The sequence below is a fragment of the Anolis sagrei genome, chromosome 2 (genome assembly GCF_037176765.1).
Source record: "Anolis sagrei isolate rAnoSag1 chromosome 2, rAnoSag1.mat, whole genome shotgun sequence".
Classification (NCBI taxonomy): domain Eukaryota; kingdom Metazoa; phylum Chordata; class Lepidosauria; order Squamata; family Dactyloidae; genus Anolis; species Anolis sagrei.
The window spans coordinates 173,253,016-173,273,623 of NC_090022.1; the positions used below are offsets into that span (position 1 = coordinate 173,253,016).

At 44.0% G+C, this 20,608-nt stretch overlaps 1 protein-coding gene across 1 annotated transcript in view; it reads right to left on the reverse strand.

The window, feature by feature from the left end:
* The window catches only part of FGD1 (FYVE, RhoGEF and PH domain containing 1), a 146,780-nt gene that overhangs the window by 20,873 nt on the left and 105,299 nt on the right, over positions 1-20,608 (reverse strand). Inside the window, exons 4-9 of the mRNA XM_060763285.2 lie at positions 19,968-20,427; positions 16,106-16,195; positions 15,583-15,731; positions 10,808-10,964; positions 7,337-7,475; positions 3,672-3,730 (exon numbers count right to left, since the gene is read on the reverse strand). Coding sequence (XP_060619268.2) covers positions 3,672-3,730; positions 7,337-7,475; positions 10,808-10,964; positions 15,583-15,731; positions 16,106-16,195; positions 19,968-20,427 — 1,054 coding nt within the window. The remainder of the gene's footprint in view (positions 1-3,671; positions 3,731-7,336; positions 7,476-10,807; positions 10,965-15,582; positions 15,732-16,105; positions 16,196-19,967; positions 20,428-20,608) is intronic.

Here is a 20,608-nt window from a genome sequence, read left to right on the forward strand (position 1 = left end):
GCAGGGAAAAAGCATGGCACTCAGCAAGCCTGTGGTCCACCCCTGTTATGGGAAATCCGAATTGTTTGATAGTGAAGTTCATCCAGGACAATCTTTTCTCTCCACTTAACCTACTTCCCAGAGTGCCAGAAAGATAAATCTAGGCAAGAGGCAGGCTGATGAAGCATTCCCAGAGTTGCTAGATGGCAACTCCTTGCATCTCACCATAGTCAGGGATGATGGGAGTTGTAGCTCAACCATATAAGGCGGGCAAGTTGTTTATCAATGCACTAAGACAAAGCGGCGGAGCAGCCACATCTCAGTCATAGAACAGCTGATCTGAAAGCAGACAGTCTCAAATGTAATCCCTGGCAGATGATGACAAAGGACCTTGACCAGATACAAGGTCAGAGTAGCCAATGCTGGGTTAGAGTGGGAGTTCTTAAACTTACATATCTAGATATTATCTCCCAGCAGCTCTAACCAGATTATGGGAGATGAAGTTTTGGAATGGCTGTCTTAAAGAGATGAATAATCTCATCTAGTACAAGGCAGCTTCTTGTGTTTCCAGATGTCTCTAGTTACATCTGACAAACAATGAAGAGTGTGGCCATTTCAACAGAGCTTACCAATCTGCATGTATTATGTTCTGTAATTGATGGTGGTGGTAGGCCTAGCAGTTGGTGATGGAAGGGTTAATGTGAGACTTAGTTCTAAAGAAGGTTCTCAACCTGTGGGTCCCCAGGTGTTTTGGCCTACAACTGCCAGTTTACCAGCTGTTAGGATTTCTGGGAGTTGAAGGCCAAAAACATCTGGGGACCCCAGGTTGAGAACCACTGTTCCGAAGGGTTGTGTAATCTGTAAGAGTTCATGGGTGAAAGCAATTAAGGGTGGAGGTATGCAAGAAATGGGATGCAGCTGGGTGTTTCTGGATATAAGGAATTAGCCTTGAGACTGATCTTCGGAAGAAAAGTATTGTCTTATCTTGGTGGTAGATGATGCTGGTTTTCCCCCAAGTTTGTGGATTTTTGGTATCTTGACCTGTCTCCTGAACCCTGGAACCTTGAACCTCTGGACTGGCTTTTGACTACAGTATAGACTCTTGATCCCTGGACTTTGTTTTCTGAACTCTCGGTTTTTGACCACTGGACTGGACCTTTTGACTATGGAGTTATTTTTGCTATCCGTTTTTGTTTATTCTGTGGCCGAGAGCTATCTTTATGTTTTATTTTTTGATCTATTAAAACAGCCAGCAAGTAAGTGCTATTTTAATTAAACTGTTTGATAAAACTGGGAGTTTGGTTCATCTCTACCTAAATAAGACAGAGCCCTGGCAACACGACACAATCCAATCAACATTATTTAGTAAAATAGGGGTGATAATCATGTGATCCTTTAGATGTTGGACTGTAGCTCCCAGCACTCTTCATTTGGCTAAATTGGCAGGAGATGCTGAGAGTAGCCTATCCCAAAGCAACTGGATTCATGATTCTCTTCCCTGAAGCAGAATGTAAGGATTGGTTCCAAGAGGCAATGGAAGCAAAACATGAAGTGCCAGGACTGTGGCGCAGCTGGCTGGGAGTCAGCTGCATTAAGATCACTACTGATCAAAAGGTCATGAGTTCGAATCCAGCCCGGGTCGGAGCGAGCTTCCGACCAATTTGTGTAAGTTGCTGTCGACCTTTGCAGCCCGAAAGACAGTTGCATCTGTCAAGTAGGAAATTTAGGTACCGCTTATGTGGGAAGGCTAATTTACGTCGCCATAAAAATCTCCAACAAGCATGCAAAGAATGAGGAAGTACTTCATCAGTGTCACAAATGGATGGCATCCCCTGGTGGCCAGGATACCCTCATGAAAAACCTGGAATATTAAAAAGCCTCTGTGTGTCTGTCTATATATATTGTGTGTCTATGGCATTTAATGTTTGCCATGTATATGTACACTGTAATCCGCCCTGAGTCCCCTGCGGAGTGAGAAGGGTGGAATATAGATACTGTAAATAGTGTTCCATCTTGCCTCCAGTGTCATCAGTTGGGAGCCCCCCCTCCCCTCCAGCACCAACCGCTGCTCTGAGATCAGAGTGAAGAGAGGGGCCAGGAAGGCAGTTCCATCTTGTCTCCTGCACTGTGTTTATACTATAATATAATATATTGTATACACATATAATATTGATAATATTATAATGTAATACAATATACTACTAATAATAAAATGATATTATAATTATATATATTTATATTAAATGTAATATTACTAATAATATTACAGTATAATGTTATAGAACAATGCATTATACAATATTAATATTGTGCTATGATAATAATAATATATTGTATTTATTTTTTACTTGTAAGCCGCTCTGAGTCCCCTTGGGCGTGAGAAGGGCGGCATATAAATGGCGTGAATAAATAAATAAATAAATAAATAAATGCTACTATCTGGATAAGAGGGCTGGAAAAAGGTTGGCTGGATCTTAGAAGCTAGGAAGAGAATTGTGGAAGTGAAATCTGACATTGCAATTTCAGAATAGTAAGAGGAAACAGGACAGGTTCAGGGACAACCATCCTTGCTATGTGTATGCATATATGAGGAGAGGAACAGGAGGTTGGGGATTCCAGCTGTGATACTAAGAAGATTAGATCACCAAAGGCTGGTTTATACCAGGTTACCTTCCAGGGTATCAGGTCGAAAAGTCTCTTGTATTACTTGCTACCTCATCCTTTTAAATGAGAAAAGGGAAACTTGGGTACATCTGGGAGTCAACTCACTCTCTCTTCAACCATTTCTCTTATGGAGTGGGGCGGGGGGGGATCTACTTTTAGTTTTTTGGGGAAGAAATCTAGTTAATGACTAAAACGGTACATGGGAGTTGCACATTTCGAGGCTTCTTCAGGCTTCTGTTAATATATTGTGGGGTTTTTTTTCAGTTGGTGGCATAGATCAGGAGAGGCACAAAACTAAAAAGGGAAGGAAATACATAGAATCATAGAGTTGGAAGAGACCTCATGGGCCATCCAGTCCAACCCCATTCTGCCAAGAAGCAGGAATATTGCATTCAAAGCACCCCTGACAGATGGCCATCCAGCCTGTTTAAAAGCCTCCAAAGAAGGAGCCCCCACCACACTCCGGGGCAGAGAGTTCCACTGCTGAACGGCTCTCACAGTCAGGAAGTTCAGATGGAATCTCCTTTCTTGTAGTTTGAAGCCATTGCTCCGTGTCCTAGTCTCCAAGGAAGCAGAAAACAAGCTTGCTCCCTCCTCCCTGTGACTTCCTCTCACATATTTATACATGGCTATCATGTCTCCTCTCAGCCTTCTCTTCTTCAGGCTAAACATGCCCAGCTCTTTAAGCCGCTCCTCATAGGACTTGTTCTCCATGTAGCTTGCAAGCCTTGTGTACCCTCTCTCAGTATTAAATGGATACAATGGACCTTTATATGTATGCAGAGAAGGTTCCTTAACACAGAGTTCTGTTCTCTTCCCGATTTTAAGTAAACAAGGAAGCAGTTAGTCTCATATTGGTAGGCAAGATGTATCAGAGTTGGGCTTTCTGTCCTGCTGTGCTCTAACCCTAATAGTGTGCTCAGTGCTCCTGCATATCTAGCTTTAGTGTACTCAGGGTTGCTTCTGAGAAAGGACACCCCCATCCCAGGTCCCTTAACTCTGGTACCAACAATTACTCCAGCTCTTACCATTTTGCGGATGGCTGCATTTGAGTGCTCTGCTGCAGTGGCAATCAGTTCTAAGGATTCTAAGGATAAGGAAAACAGAAAAATAGAGTCTGCATTACAAAGTTATCCCTACTCCATACAAAACTTTCCACTGAGCTAAAAACAGAACATATCATGCTGTGGCATTTAGACTGCTATAAATGTCAAGTCATGCAAGTGTTGTTACCAGAACGATGCCACTTGTTTTGGGTGCCCAACATTGAGATGACTAAGGTTACAGATTTCTCTTTTATGTTAGAAACCTGTACTTAGGAGACTCTCCTATGCTTTGTAGACCTCCCAGGAATCAAACCTACTATGAATCTATATAAATAAAAATGTAATGTTCATTTGTGGGATTAACAGAACTCGGAAACCACTGGATGAATTGACAACAAATTTGAACACAAGACAACATCTAGAGCAATCTATGTCCTTTACTAAAAAAAATTAACTGAAAAGAACTTAAACTCCCACAAGCCTAAATTGCTATCAGAGTGTGCGTTAAAAGAACACCCTCCCTCGCCCCTCCCTCCTGCAGGAGGGGGGGGGGGGAAACTCAACAGCTGAGAGAGGGAGGGAAAAGTGGCCAGTATATCCCTCTTGCTAACCCCTGCCTCTCTCTTCCCAAAGGATTCAGAGAGGGACAGAGGGACAGAGGTTCTGGCCCAAGTTACCTATCCGAACGTATCTCTGCCTATCAGCCCGCCAGGACCCTCAGATCTTCTGGGGAGGCCCTGCTCTCTATCCCGCCTGCTTCACAGGTGCGGCTGGCGGGGACGAGAGACAGGGCCTTTTCTGTGGTGGCCCCCCGGCTGTGGAATGCCCTCCCCATGGAGGTAAGATCAGCCCCCTCGCTGATGGTGTTTCGTAGAAGATTAAAAACCTGGATGTTTGAACGAGCATTCGGTTAAACAGTGCAACCAATGTGATGATTACAGGAATTGGAAAATTGGACGACGAACTGGATCATGATTTTAGTTATGAGATGTATGGTGTTGTTTATTGTTACATTAATATTGTATTTTATGCCTTTGTGGTTTTACATTGTATATTGTTGTGGATTTTATCTTGTTGTAAACCGCGTTGAGTCGCCGGTCAGGCTGAGAAACGGCAGTATACAAGTATAAGAAATAAATAAATAAAGAGGGAGAGAAAAAGAGAGAGAGAAAACACCCTCCTCCAGATCTACTCCCTCCCTTTCCTTCTTTTCCTTTCCTTTCCTTCCCCCCCCCCCCTTTTTCTCTCTTGGGTCTTGGCTGTCCGCAGCATGGGGGTACCTGCTGGGAACTCATACAGGAGGGATTCTGTGTGTGTGTGTGTGCCAAGAAAGCTAATCCATATTGAGTTATGGGAAGGAATTCTGGGAAATGAAGTCCAGTATTCAAAGAAAGGACAAAAAGACATACTCTGTGAGTTAGCAAAGGCTGTCCAGGAAGGCACAATCAAAACACTCCTGAAAGATGGCCATCCATTTTTACTTTATAGTAACCCTGGGCTATAATATATCTACAATAATAATATCTATATATTTATCATAATAATACCTATAAGTCTTATATATATGTGTGTGTGTGTGTGTGCGTGATATCTATATGTCTATAACAATAATATCTACATGTCTATAATATCCATATCCATATGTCTATAATTATAATATCTGTCTGTCAATAATATCTATACATCTATAATAATAATACCTATATGTCTATGTCTATAATATCTATGTCTATAATAATAATATCTATATACATGTATAATATCTACAATATCTATATGCCTATAATAATATCTATACGTCTGTAATAATATCCATACATCTGTTGCCGGTTTTTGCTTGAAATATATTTAGCCCTGTGCTCCTTCTATTTTTAATCAGTTTTATACTAATTTATGCAATGCTTTTGATATGAAATAAATAAATAACATCTATAATAATAATAACTACATGCTTTTAATAATATTTGTGTCTATACTAATATCTATATGACTATAATAATATCTATACATCTGTAATAATAACAACAATAATAATACCTATATAATATCTTTGAATTGGGTTATATGGCAGTGTGGACTCAGGTAACCCAGGGCCCTTCCACACATCCATACAACCCTTTGCCTTAGAGCCGCCGCAAACTAGCGTCCTGCGAGAGCAAACTGTGCCAGCAGGTCTGATGACGTTGAAGACTCCGCCTCTCTCTCCGCCTCTTTCTCCGTGCCAGCGTGGTTTTTCCTTTGCTAGGGCAGCGATGCCAGCGTACTCTCGCTGTTGACAGAATTCAACAGCGAGAGTACGCTGGCATTGCTGCCCTAGCAAAGGAAAAACCACGCTGGCATGGAGAAAGAGGCGAAGAGAGAGGCGGAGTCTTTGACGTCATCGGACCTGCTGGCACAGTTTGCTCTCGCAGGACGCTAGTTTGCGGCGGCTCTTAGAGCCGTAGCAAACTACTGGAAGCGAGAGCGAGTTTGTGCTAGAGCTCGCTCCGAAGCCCCGCCTTTTTTTCCCCGAGGCTGCTCTCTCTCTTGCTAGTGTGCCTGTTTTCCCTTGCTAGGGAAGCGATGCGAGTGTACTCTCGCAGTTGGCAGAATTCAACTGTGAGCGTACGCTCGCATCCCTGCCCTCTGCAATGGAAAACAGGCACTCTAGCAAGAGAGAGAGCAGCCTCGGGGGGGGGGGGGAAGGCGGGGCTTCGGAGCAAGCCCGAGCGCAAGCTTCCTGTAGTTTGCTGCGGCACGAGCGTATGCTCGCAACGCTGCCCTAGCAAAGGGAAATAGGTGGAGAAAGAGGCGGAGCATCGCTCGTGCTGGCTTAGTTTGCTCTCACAAAATCCTAGTTTACTACGGCTCTTAAGGAGACTGAAATGGGCCTATATTAGGTTGACATTTTGCTACTTCAGTTGTGTATTGATAGCTTAGAAACCAGCTCTTCCTCTTTTCTTTCTTTCCCATTTCTCCACAATGGACCACAGCAACGCGTGGCTGGGTACAGCTAGTTACTAATATAAAAAGAAGAGTATACAGCCAAAAGAGGTAACCACTAGGTTATCTCAGGTGAGTTGGATTCAGCACCTTGTTTGCCTTAGTCTCCTAACTCTACACATTTCTGGAGAATGTCTCTTGGAGAATTATCCAGCTAAATTATTTAGATCAGGCCGAGCAACTACAGAGTGGGGGAAGGGGAAGGTCCTCATTTATTCCCAGTGTCAGTACTTTCTGCATGAAAACAAAATGGCCTCCCACGCTCAGAAGGGTGACATTTCATTACATTTTCGGAGACCACTTTGAGTTGTCTTAGCTTCAGGAAAGAACTTTTTGAATCAGAAGTCAACTTCTGAGCTGCTGTGGGAAGACATTGAGGTCCTCAAAATGATCTCTGGGAGCCACATTTTAGATGCTCAAAGAAAACCAGGGAGGAGTAGAGTCAACCCTTGCAACCCATTCTAAAGGTTCACACCATATGGCCCTCCAAGTGTTCTGGACTTCAGCTCCCAGAATTCTTGTCCATTTTTCATAGACAAGTCAGCTTGAGTTTCTGGGAGTTGGGAGTCCCAGGCACCGGGAGGGCTACTACAGGCTCCTGTGGAGTTCCCTTCCTTACCAACCTCCCCTGCCTGCCTTCTATCACCCTCTCTGATTGTACTCACTCTGGGCATCCTTGCAGTCAGGCGAGTCTGTAGGCAGCTTGAGGAGATAGTCCTTCAGCAGCAACTCGTAGCGAGGGATTCTCTGGACAGGCTCCAGCATGTGGTGCTGCAGGGTCAGGTTCCCACAGATCTCTTCTCGCTGTAATAGAGAGCCATCTCAAGAGAGCTGTCTGTCTGGCTGTTCTCCAAAAGCAATATGCCTGCTTCCCTGAGGGAACTGAGATCGAGTCAGCTAGAAGCAGAATTCTCAGCACTGAGGGCACGTTTCTCCTTTCTGATCAATCTTCCAGACAACTCAGATCTTGGGTTGTTATAGGTTTTTTTCGGGCTATATGGCCATGTTCTAATGTCTCTAGAACATGGCCATATAGCCCAAAAAACCTACAACAACCCAGTGATTCCAGCCATGAAAGCCTTCGACAATACATTGAACTCAGATCTTGTTTCAATCAGGGGTAGGCCAAGGGATTGTGGAGCACACCTTCTGCTCCTCATCTCAAAACAATGGTCCCACCTCCCAAATGCTAGTGATGAGTGTAAGGAAAGACTTCTCATATTTCTACAGAGAATTTTCCCTGGCTTTTTCTCTTCTCTTTGGGGACTAAATCAAAACAGGCCGAATGAATAAAAGCTCAATGAATAAAGAGTGCCTTGGACTGCGAGAAGATCCAACCAGTCCATCCTCCAGGAAATAAAGCCCGACTGCTCACTGGAGGGAAGGATACTAGAGACAAAGTTGAAGTACTTTGGCCACATCATGAGGAGACAGCAAAGCCTAGAGAAGACAATTATGCTGTGGAAAGTGGAAGGTAAAAGGAAGAGGGGCCGACCAAGGGCAAGATGGATGGATGGCATCCTTGAAGTGACTGGACTGACCTTGAAGGAGCTGGGGGTGGTGACGGCCGACAGGGAGCTCTGGCGTGGGCTGGTCCATGAGGTCATGAAGAGTCGGAGACGACTGAATGAATGAACAAGAAGAATAAGAATAAGAAGGAGGAGGAGGAGGAGGTGGTGGAGGAGGAGGAGAGCAGAAGAAAAAACTGGTGAAAGAAGGCTCTCCATGGACAGTTCCTGGAAAAATTGAGAGCCAAATTGACAAAGAAAAACCATGGCTGTGGCTCACAAGTAGAACTCTGAAAAAGGAGACAGAGGGCCTGATTCTGGCAGCCCAAGAACAAGCCATTCGAACCAATGCCATCAAAGCCAGAATTGAAAAGTTGACAACAAATCCCAAATGTAGACTCTGCAAGGAAGTAGATGAAAGAATAGATCACATCCTGAGCTGCTGCAAGAAGATCGCGCAGACAGATTACAAGCAGAGGCACAACACCGTTGCTCAGATGAATCATTGGAACTTGTGCCACAAATACCTGCGACAAAGAACTGGTGGGATCACAAGCCAGAAAAAGGTACAGAGAATGAACACGTCAAGCTACTCTCGGACTTCCGGATTAAGAAAGACAGAGTTTTGGAGCATAACACTCCTGATCTCACGATTGTGTTAAAAAACAAAGTATGGATTGTTGATATTGCAATCTCAGGTGACAGCAGGATTGGTAGAGAAACAACTGGAAAAGATGATACGATATGAGGATTTAAAGATCGAACTGCAAACACAGTGGCACAAGCCAATAAAGGAGGTCCTGGTGGTGGCTGGCACACTGTGTGCAGTGCCTAAAGACCTTGGCCTGCACTTAAATACAATCGGAACTGACAAGATTACCATCTGCCAGCTGCAAAAGGCCACCTTACTGGGATCTGCATGCATTATTTACCGATGCATCACACAGTCCTAGACACTTGGGAAGTGTCTGAAGTGTGATCCAATACAAGAGCCAGCAGAGTGTCTGCTGTGGACTCATCTTGTGGTGTTTCAAATAATAATAATAATAATTATAATTATTATTATTATTATTTATATCCCGCCATCATCTCCCCTGGAGGGGACTCCGGGCGGCTAACATGAGGCCAAGCACAAAATAATATAATATGATTGATCGCTCAATTAACAAAAACACATCAACAAAATATGAAATAACAAATAAAATCAACATTATTAAATAGCAGGATAAAATCAGACACAGAGGGTGAACCAAATGTCTGAGGTAAAATATTAAAAGGTTAAAACCCTGGGTGAGATAGGGATAAAAATGCATTTGTAAGATAGGAGTCCGACAGGGTGAAGTAGTGAGATTTGGCCTTTGTAGGGGACAGGAGAAGGTGCTTTATTCTGAGGGCAGCTACAGGTTAAAATGACCAGATGGGTTGAGTGGTCACTCTCCGAAGGTACATCGGAAGAGCCAGGTTTTTAGGTCCTTCTTAAAAGCAGCTAGGGTGGGGGCTTGCCTGATCTCCCTAGGTAGCGAGCTCCAAAAGTGGGGGGCCACAGCGGAGAAGGCCCTCTCCCTTGTTCCCACAAGTCGAGCCTGTGAAAAAGATCTTGGAGTCCTCGTGGACAACAAGTTAAACATGAGCCAACAATGTGATGTGGCAGCAAAAAAAGCCAATGGGATTTTGGCCTGCATCAATAGGAGTATAGTGTCTAGATCTAGGGAAGTAATGCTACCCCTCTAATCTGCTTTGGTTAGACCACATCTGGAATATTGTGTCCAATTCTGGGCACCACAATTCAAGAGAGATATTGACAAGCTGGAATGTGTCCAGAGGAGGGCGACTAAAATGATCAAGGGTCTGGAGAACAAGCCCTATGAGGAACGGCTTAGGGAACTGGGCATGTTTAGCCTGAAGAAGAGAAGGCTGAGAGGAGATATGATAGCCATGTATAAATATGTGAGAGGAAGCCACAGGGAGTAGGGAGCAAGCTTGTTTTCTGCTTCCTTGGAGACTAGGACGCAAGGGAACAATGGCTTCAAACGACAAGAGAGGAGATTCCATCTGAACATTAGGAAGAACTTCCTGACTGTGAGAGCCGTTCAGCAGTGGAACTCTCTGCCCCGGAGTGTGGTGGAGGCTCCTTCTTTGGAAGCTTTTAAGCAGAGGCTGGATGGCCATTTGTCAGGGGTGATTTGAATGCAATATTCCTGCTTCTTGGTAGAATGGGGTTGGACTGGATGGCCCATGAGGTCTCTTCCAACTCTTTGATTCTATGATTCTGTGATAGGGGAAGGGGCGAGAGAAGGGCCTCCTCAGAGGATCGAAGAGATTGTACAGGTTTGTGGTCGGAGATGCAGTCACAAAGGTAGGTGGATTCCAAACGGTTCAGGGCTTTGTAGGTAATAACCTGCACCTTGAATTGGGACCGGAAAATAAATAGCAGCCAACGGAGCTCCTTAAACAAAATAAATGCTTCAAACACCTGGGGTCACAAAAATATATGTCTCACAACTAGATATAATTGCGTTAGTAGATAGTTCTATGTGGATAGTTCCAACTTGTTGGTGTGGTTGACCCTTTCCCACAGAGAAAAAACTTGGTGCAGTATCCTGGGAAACCCCCAGGAACCAAACTTACCTGTACTTCATGGATGATGCTTTTGAACTGTGTGGAGCGCTCCATCCAGGTGTTGACCAGCTCCATCGCTCGGTCAAAATTCTTGACATACTCGCCATACATCTTAAGGAACGGAGCCAGTTTTTGGAGGATGTCTCCAATGCGGGGGTGTTGGTCCCTGTGAGAATGGAAGTGAAAACAGAGAGGAAGAGAACATAAGACTTTAGCCAAGAGGGAAAATATTCCTAGAAGAAAACCTTCCTGATTTTATCTCTGAGATCAAATCATTCTTTCTAGCCAGAAGTCTGAGTCAGAAGCAATGGACTACAACTTTAATAGGGGGAGCAGAGAAAACATAGGTGTCAGGTTGGATTGGATAGTTACAAGAGTTGAATGAAAAGTAATGCCTCCACCTTCGTAACTCCTCAACAGACAGCAGTACTGGTTTATTTATTTATCGTGTCAGGAACAACCAGACATTTGTATTACATTTTTAACAAAACAAACAAACAAACAAACAGACAAAAGACAAAGTTTGCAAGCTTGGTAGTTGATTAAATGTCCTTTGACCAGTATCTGGCCACTTGGAGTGCCTCTGGTGTTGCCGCAAGGACGTCCTCCATTGTGCATGTAGCAGGACTCAGGTTGTATTGCAGCAGGTGGTCAGTGTTTGGTCTTCTCCACACTCGCATGTCGTGGACTCCACTTTGTAGCCCCATTTCTGAAGGTTGGCTCTGCATCTTGTGGTACCAGAGCGCAGTCTGTTCAGCGCCTTCCAAGTCGCCCAGTCTTCTGTGTGCCCAGGAGGGAGTCTCTCATTTGGTATCAGCCATTGATTGAGGTTCCGGGTTTGAGCCTTCCACTTTTGGACTCTCGCTTGCTGGGGTGTTCCAGCGAGTGTCTCTGTAGATCTTAGAAAAATATTTGTTGATTTAAGTCGTTGATGTACTGGCTGATACCCAAACAAGGGATGAGCTGGAGATGTCACTGCCTTGGTCCTTTCACTATTGGTTGCTACTCCCCGGCGGATGTCAGGTGGTGCAATACCAGCTAAACAGTGTAATTTCTCCAGTGGTGTAGGGCGCAGACACCCCGTGATAATGTGGCATGTCTCATTAAGAGCCACATTCACTGTTTTAACATGGTGAGATGTGTTCCACACTGGGCATGCATACTCAGCAGCAGAGTAGCATAGCTCAAGGGCAGATGTCTTCACTGTGTCTGGTTGTGATCCCCAGGTTGTGCCAGTCAGCTTTCGTATGATATTGTTTCTAGCACCCACCTTTTGCTTGATATTCAGGCAGTGCTTCTTGTAGGTCAGAGCATGGTCCAGAGTGACTCCCAGGTAATTGAGTGCGCTGCAATGCTCCAGTAGGATTCCTTCCCAGGTAATCCTCAGAGCTCGGGATGCTTGTCTGTTCTTAAGGTGAAAGGCAGTACTGGTATGCAGCCAAAATGGAACTGCAGAGGAGAGTCTACTGAACAAGCCAGTACCTGCCGCATGGTATGCAGCAGGTACTGGCTTGTTCAGTAGACTCTCCTCTACAGTTCCATTTTGGCAGGAAGACTTAGCATTGAACACAGTTGTGTTATTAAAGTGTGAAGTATGGAACCCTGCACAGACGGCCAGTCAATGCGATTTAAGTGTGCAGTCATTGAATTTTTGACAGCAGAAGGTGTCACCTCAACATCTTTAAACTTACTCGCCCAACGACGCACAGTACTCACATCAACACAATCACCATAAACAGCTTGCATTCTCTGATGAATCTCCTTTGGGGTGACACTTTCTGCTGTCAAGAATTCAATGACTGCACATTGCTTAAATCACATTGACTGACCATCTGCACAGAGTTCCATACTTCTCACTTTGACAACACAACCATTCAATGCTAAGGCTTCCCGCCAAAATGGAACTGTAGAGGAGAGTCTACTGAACAAGCCAGTACCTGCTGCATACCGGTACTGCCATCATTTGAGGAGTTATGAAGGTGGAGGCATTACTTTTCATTCAACCCTCGTAGATATCTCGATAGTTGACAATGGAAGCCAGTCCTCCTCTGGAGTAAAAGTGAATCTTTACTGGGGCCCACCTGGGAATATGTTACTCTCAGGACACTCTTCTGGCATTCAAACTTTCTGTTAAAAACTTCCCCTAAATTACACTATTCCCTTATATAGCTGAGGCATGCGGTTTTAGACAAGGTTCTTAGGAAAACAGGAACATTCCTACGGAGGCTAGAATTAACCTGACTACAATTTTGTAACTTCTGCATTTCCTTAGGTTGAGAAAAGTAGCTGATCTAAGTGAATTTTTTCCTATGCTCACATTTGTCCAGAACAATAATACAACATTCTGGAGGTTGGGACGCACTCTGCCCATTTCAGCATTTTAATGCACACGGCCCTTTAACCCTCATTTGGCTCGGTACATTAAGTAAACTAGGGCATTCTCAAAAGCTGCTTTTAGGATGGTGGGCAAAGTGCGGTCTGCAGATTGTATGCTACCCCTGGACCCCACTTTCTAGCTCTGAAGCCATCCACCAACCCCTCAAACTCCCCAGTTTTTTAAAAAAATCGTTGCAGTTTTTGGCTTAAACTGTGAACCCCATCCCCGACTCAAATGCGCATGTTTTTAAACATGTAAAAATGTCTCCATCTCAGCATCCTACAAACTACCAAGAACCCTGTACTAACTCTAGCAATGTCTGTTTTTCTCTTATTTATTTACTGTACACCTTTCTCAGCCAATCGGCGACTCGAGGCGGTTTCCAACAAATCAGTATAGATAAAACATAATATAGATTTAAAAAAAAACTAAACAGTATAAGACAGTGGTTCTCAACCTGGGGTCCCCAGATATTTTTGGCCTACAACTCCCAGAAATCCCAGCCAGCTTACCCACTGTTAGGATTTCTGGGAATTAAAGGCCAAAAACATCTGGGGACCCCAGGTTGAGAACCACTGGTATAAGACATCAAAAGCAATAAGAACAACATCATCAGCGTCTCATTATTCTCAAGCATTGTCCAATTCCATTGTCAGGTCATTCGATTTCCTATATTAGCTACTCTGTATTTGTAAACGCTTTTAACTTGCCTCCGAAACGTCAAAAGGGAGGGAGCAGATCTGATCTCCCTAGGGAGGGTGTTCCATAGCCGAGGGGCCACCACTGAGAAGGCCCTGGTCTCTTGTCCCTGCCAAACGTACTTGTGACAAAGGCGGGACTGAGAGCAGGGCCTCCCCAGATTATCTTAAAGTCCTCAATGGTTTGTAAGGGGAGATACGTTCGGACTGGTAAGTTGGGCCAGAACCGTTTAGAGCTTTATAGACCAAAGCCAGCACTTTGAATCGGGCCCGGTAGCAAACTGGCAGCCAGTGGAGCTGGTGCAACATGGGGGTTGTATGCTCCCTGAGCGCCGCTCCTGTTAACAACCTGGCTGCCGTTCGTTGGACTAGTTGAAGCTTCCGGACCGTCTTCAAAGGCAGCCCCACATAGAGTGTTGCAGTAGTTGCTCTGACCTACAAGAAGCACTGCCTGAACATCAAGCAAAAAGTGGGTGCTAGAAACAATATCATACGAAAGCTGATTGGCACAACCTGGGGATCACAACCAGACACAGTGAAGACATCTGCCCTTGCGCTATGCTACTCTGCTGCTAAGTATGCATGCCCAGTGTGGAACGCATCTCACCACACTAAAACAGTGGATGTGGCTCTTAATGAGACATGCCGCATTATCACAGGGTGTCTGCGCCCTTCACTACTGGAGAAATTACACTGATTAGCCAGTATTGCACCACCTGACATCCGCCGGGAAGTAGCAGCCAATAGTGAAAGGACCAAGGCAGTGACATCTCCAGCTCATTCCCTGTTTGGGTATCAGCCAGCACGTCAATGACTTAAATCAAGACATAGTTTTCTTAGATCTACAGAGACACTCACTGGAACACCTCAGCAAGCAAGAGTCCAAAAGTGGCAGGCTCAAACCCAGCACCTCAATCCGTGGGTGATACCAGATGAGAGACTCCCCCCTGGGCACACAGAAGACTGGGCGACTTGGAAGGCGCTGAACAGACTGCGCTCTGGCACCACGAGATGCAGAGCCAGTCTTAAGAAATGGGGCTACAAAGTGGAATCCACGACATGCGAGTGTGGAGAAGAGCAAACCACTGACCACCAGCTGCAATGCAACTTGAGGCCTGCTACATGCACAATGGAGGACCTTCTTGCAGCAACACCAGAGGCACTCCAAGTGGCCAGCTACTGGTCAAAAGACATCTAATCAACTACCAAGTTTGCAAACTTTGTGTTTTTTTATCTGTTTGTTTGTTTTGTTCTGTTAGAAATGTAATACAATGGTATGGTTGCTGATGACACGACAAATAAATAGTAGTCTATACGGGATGTAACCAGAGTGTGGACTACTGTGGCCAAGTCAGACTTCCCAAGGTACGGGCGCAGCTGGCGCACAAGTTTTAACTCCAAAAGGTTGGAAGTCTAATCTCGAGAAAGAGCATGTGTGCAGTCATATCCACAACGATGCACCAAAGTAATTCAAATATTATGCAGATCAAAATTTAAATTGCATGCAAATTGGACACAGTGCACCACCACCCATCCCTAACCCATGGAATCTCCTCAGAGAAGGATTTTGTGATGTACAAGTTGCCATCAACAGGTTAAAACAAATTAATAGTTTGGGTTGTTTTTTTTTTTTGCAAAACCCAAGAGCATACATGTAGTCAGAAGGAATGTTGCCACACCCATGTGCTAAACCAATCAATTTTTCTCACCACTCTTCCATACGTTTCTCCAGTTCTGGCAGAAGGAACTGCTGGTGAAAGCAGTAAATTGAGCAGATGTTAGCAAAAATGCCCATCACCACGTCAGCGGGGAAAGAGTTTCGGCTGCGTGCTTCCTCCAGTAGACGGGCACAGAAGACCTAGGAGGCAGAACATATTTCAGCCATGTGGGAGGCAGCCCTGCAGCACTAGGCCGTGCCCCACCCACTCCTTCCTCCACAATCTACACTTTAGATCTAAGCCCTTCTGGGCAACTACATTACCAGCGGCTTGTGAAACTGAATCCATAATTCAATAAACAGGGTCAAGCCCATGGCAGAACTCCAACAACATACCATAGGCTTGGCCAACAAGATTCCTGATCTATACAATACGAAATGGCTTCAGGAAAGAGGCTACTTTACCTCCACACTTTTAGTTGGGGGTTGGGGACAAAACAGGAGAGCAAGGGGAGCCCAAACCTACTGTGCAGGCACAATAGTGTGTTCTGGATATTATGCACAATCTCTATTACCTGGTCCAAGAGATACAAGCGAGAGACATAGGCCTTTTCTGTTTGGAGAAGTTCATTAGCAATTCGGAAGACTTTCTGTGGTACTGTCATCTGTTGAAGGGGAGAAACGGGAAATATTAAAATTCTGAAAGGAAATGAACAAACTAGTCCCTGCACCTGATATTCCAAAACACACCAAACAAACTAAGTATGTGATGTCTAGTGTGACCAAAAGACATCATGGATAGTGGCTCTAAATAATGAGTTGGCTAAAATCAGCCTGCATTTACAATTTCTGAACTACTGTATATACTCGAGTATAAGCCTAGTTTTTCAGCCCTTTTTTAAGTCTAAAAAAAGCCCCCTTTGGCTTCTACTCAAATCAAAGTTATTTATTATTTTACCTTGTTAGAAATACATAATAAATATAGCATTATTATTATTATTATTATTATTATTATTATTACATTGATCATTTTACTTTATTATTGTTGTCATTATTATATATATTATTTCACTCTATTTATTATTATTATTATTATTATTATTATTACATTGATCATTTTACTTTATTATTGTTGTCATTATTATATATATTATTTCACTCTATTTATTATTATTATTATTATTATTATTATTACATGTATTATTTTCCTCTATTATCACTGTGATTGTGTTTATTGTAATTTTATATTGCTATGTTGTCTTTTGTTTTATGTAGTTGCGTTATTATTGTTTATTTTTTGCGTTTTCGGTTTTGTTTTATTTCATGTAATTGTTGTTCTGGGCTTGTCCTCATGTAAGCCGCACTGAGTCCCCATCGGGGAGATGGAGCAGGGTACAAATAAAGTTTATTATTATTATTATTATTATTATTATTATTATTATTATTACATTTCCATTATTTTACTCTATTACTATTGTTACTATTATTACATTTACTGTTTTACTCTATTTATTTTTATTAGAAGGATATGCAAGCAAATTGACATTGAAGGTTAGAATAATGGTTTAATCAGAGTTGGGCAACCTTATCTTAAGTTACTGTTTTATGTAAATATTCGAAAATATTTAGCCTGCTGATGTTTCAATTAATGTAACTGCATTGATATCTATTTTTATTTTGAAATTTACCAGTAGCAACTGCATTTCCCACCCTCAGCTTATACACGACTCAATACGTTTTCCCAGTTTTTTGTGGTAAAATTTGGTGCTGAGTATGCATGCCCAGTGTGGAACACATCTCACCGCACTAAAACAGTGGATGTGGCTCTTAATGAGACATGCCGCATTATCACAGGGTGTCTGCGCCCTACATTATTGGAGAAATTACACTGTTTAGCTGGTATTGCACCACCTGACATCCACCGGGAAGTAGCAACCAATAGCGAAAGGACCAAGGCAGTGACATCTCCAGCTCATCCCCTGTTTGAATATCAGCCAGCATGTCAACGACTTAAATCAAGAAATAGTTTTCTAAGATCTACAGAGACACTTGCTGGAACACCTCAGCAAGCAAGAGTCCAAAAGTGGCAGAACTTTTGCTCAAACGTCTCTGGAGCAGTGTTTCTCAACCTTCCTAATGCTGTGACCCCTTAATACAGTTCCTTATGAACAGCTTGGGGCCATGCAGGGAAAATCACAAACAAAGCCCTCCCAACAGATGACCACCTGGCCTCTGCTCAAAAGTCTCTGGAGCAGTGTTTCTCAACCTTCCTAATGCCGTGACCCCTTAATACAGTTCCGAGAACCTCAACCAATGGCTGATACCAAATGAGAAACTCCCCCCTGGGCACACAGAAAACTGGGCGACTTGGAAGGCGCTGAAAAGACTGCGCTCTGGCACCACGAGATGCAGAGCCAACCTCAAGAAATGGGCGAAGCCACAACATGCGAGTGTGGAGAAGAGCAAACCACTGACCACCTGCTGCAATGCAACCTGAGCCCTGCCACATGCACAATGGAGGACCTTCTTGCAGCAACATCAGAGGCACTCCAAGTGGCCAGATACTGGTCAAAGGACATTTAATCAGCTAATAAGCTTGCAAACTTTGTGTTTTGTCTGTTTGTTAAAAATTTGTTAAAAATGTAATACAATTGTCTGATTGCTACTGACACGATAAATAAATAAATAAATAAAATCTAAACAGAGACCTTCCAACCTTAAGAAATGGGGCTACAAAGTGGAATCCATGACATGCGAGTGTGGAGAAGAGCAAACTACAGACCACCTGCTGCAATGCAACCTGAGCCCTGCTACATGCACAATGGAGGACCTTCTTGCAGCGATACTGGTCAAAGGACATTTAATCAACTACCAAGCTTGCAAACTTTGTGTTTTGTATGTATGTTTGTTCGTTTGTTTGTTAAAAAATGTAATACAACTGTTTGGTTTGTTCTTGACACGATAAATAAATCTAAATCAGGCATGGGCAAACTTTGGCCCTTCAGGTGTTTTGGACTTCGATTCCCACAATTTCCAACAACCGGTAGGAATTGTGTTAAGCTATTAGGAATTGTGGGAGTTGAAGTCCTAAACAGCTGGAGGGCCAAAGTTTGCCCATGCCTGCTCTAAACAGACAGTTTGTGAAGTTCAGGCTACCAAATTTGTTCTCTCAGTTAATCTCCAAAGATGCCTTTGCATAATGATATTCCAAATTAGCATGGTTATGCATTTGAATTTAGACGTGTTGGGAAACACCTCCTGCACCCATTCCTTCATTCAGTTTTCAAAACCAAGTGCGTAAGGATGGAATTTGAATTTCCTTTCTCCTCTAAATGAAAATGGAAAGAGTTTTACTACCCTAAAAGGGAAGATGATCAGTCAGTGAAAATATTTCAAGATATATGGGGCCTAGATAAGTGAATGTCAGTCCATTTCAACACTCATTGACACTATGTGTAGCCAACCTTGTTCACTAACAATCAGTGTCCAACAGTCCAACATTGATCAAAGGTCTGGGCCAGACTTCTGACATGTGTTTTCTAGCAACAATACGGCTCTGGCCCAGCGTACCTGTCCGAACGTATCTCCTTCTATGTCCCACCTTGGAGCTTAAGATCTTCTGGGGGGGGGGGCTGCTCTCGGTCCCACCTCTATCACAAGTAAGGCTAGCGGGGATGAGGGAAAGGGCCTTCTCGGTGGTGGCCCCTCGCCTGTGGAACTCACTTCCTGGGGAAATTAGGTCATCAACATTCCTCCTCTCCTTCAGGAGGAAGTTAAAAACCTGGATGTGGGACCTGGCCTTTGGGTAAGCTGGCAGATGGACAAAGACAAGGACGACCAGAGCAGGAAAGGACAATGACAATGCTGGATGGATTATGGAATTATAAATCAGCGAACATTGGTCACTAGATTGGCTTTTAGTTGTTATTATATTAATTGAATGTTTTAACTTGTGGTTATTTGTTGTTATGTATTTTATCTGTTGAATTGTTGGCATCAAATTGTGCCGGTTATAAGCCACCCTGAGTCCCCCCTCGGGGGTTGAGATGGGCAGGGTAGAAGTGCCTAAAATAAATAAATAAATAAAAAACATGTCTTTGCCTTGTTCCTTGCTCCCTGTAATTTTTCAGAGCTAGACAAATTTCATCCATACCACACCTTTCCTCATGTAGACTTGTGCAGCACACATGGATTTCCTCCTTCCCACTTTATCCTCACTTTTAAATAAGGCCAGGTTTCAAGAAAAAGCAGCTGGCCCAAGCTCATATCTTGCTTTGGTGGCTTGAACCTAGATCTCCCAAGTCCCAGTCCAAAAAACCAAACCATTACACCAACCTGGCTTTAGGAAGGAGCATTAGGCAAGACTCAGGAGGAGCATTAGGCAAGACAGGCAGTTAAATCCCAGACACCATGGTTGTGCCAATGTAGACATCTCACCTCATCAGAGTCCTGTCTCTCTGGCTGTGGGGGTGGAAGGTCATGCAGCAGCTCTGCTTCATCCCCACTCCCATCATCCATGTCACTGTCCCCTTCAGAATCACGTGTTGAGCGGCGTTTGAGGCTGACGGGTGGCACTGGTACCCCTGCTCCCTCTCCAGTGCCTTCATCTCCTCCAAAGCAGATTTCCTCACTGTTGGATGGTGAGCTGATGCTGTCAATGCCACTGTCTCGATTTGCCAACTTTCCACCATCATGAGAAGGTAAGCAGGCAACGCTCCCTCCAGCTTCTTGTCCTCCTTCCAGTGCCAGGAGGTCCAGCAGTTTGTGAGCCAGCTCTGCCGATTCCAGGGAAGCTGGGCGGTCAACCAAGGGCTCCATTGAGCCAGCCTCTGGTGTTTGGAGCTCTGGGCTGGGGCACGGGGAGGGGGCCGGCTCAATGGTAAGGATTACAGGTTCCCTGCAGAGGAAAGAAGGAAGGAGACAAAGTCAATCAAGAGATCAGAACACTTCGGCAAAAAAGTAGAGACAGAAAGATAAGAGTTGTGTTGATTCCAACCCTAAAGATGATTGATTATTTTGACGTATAATTTCCAAAATCCTCCTGACAGCACCATGCCGGAAGGGGGATTCTGGGAACT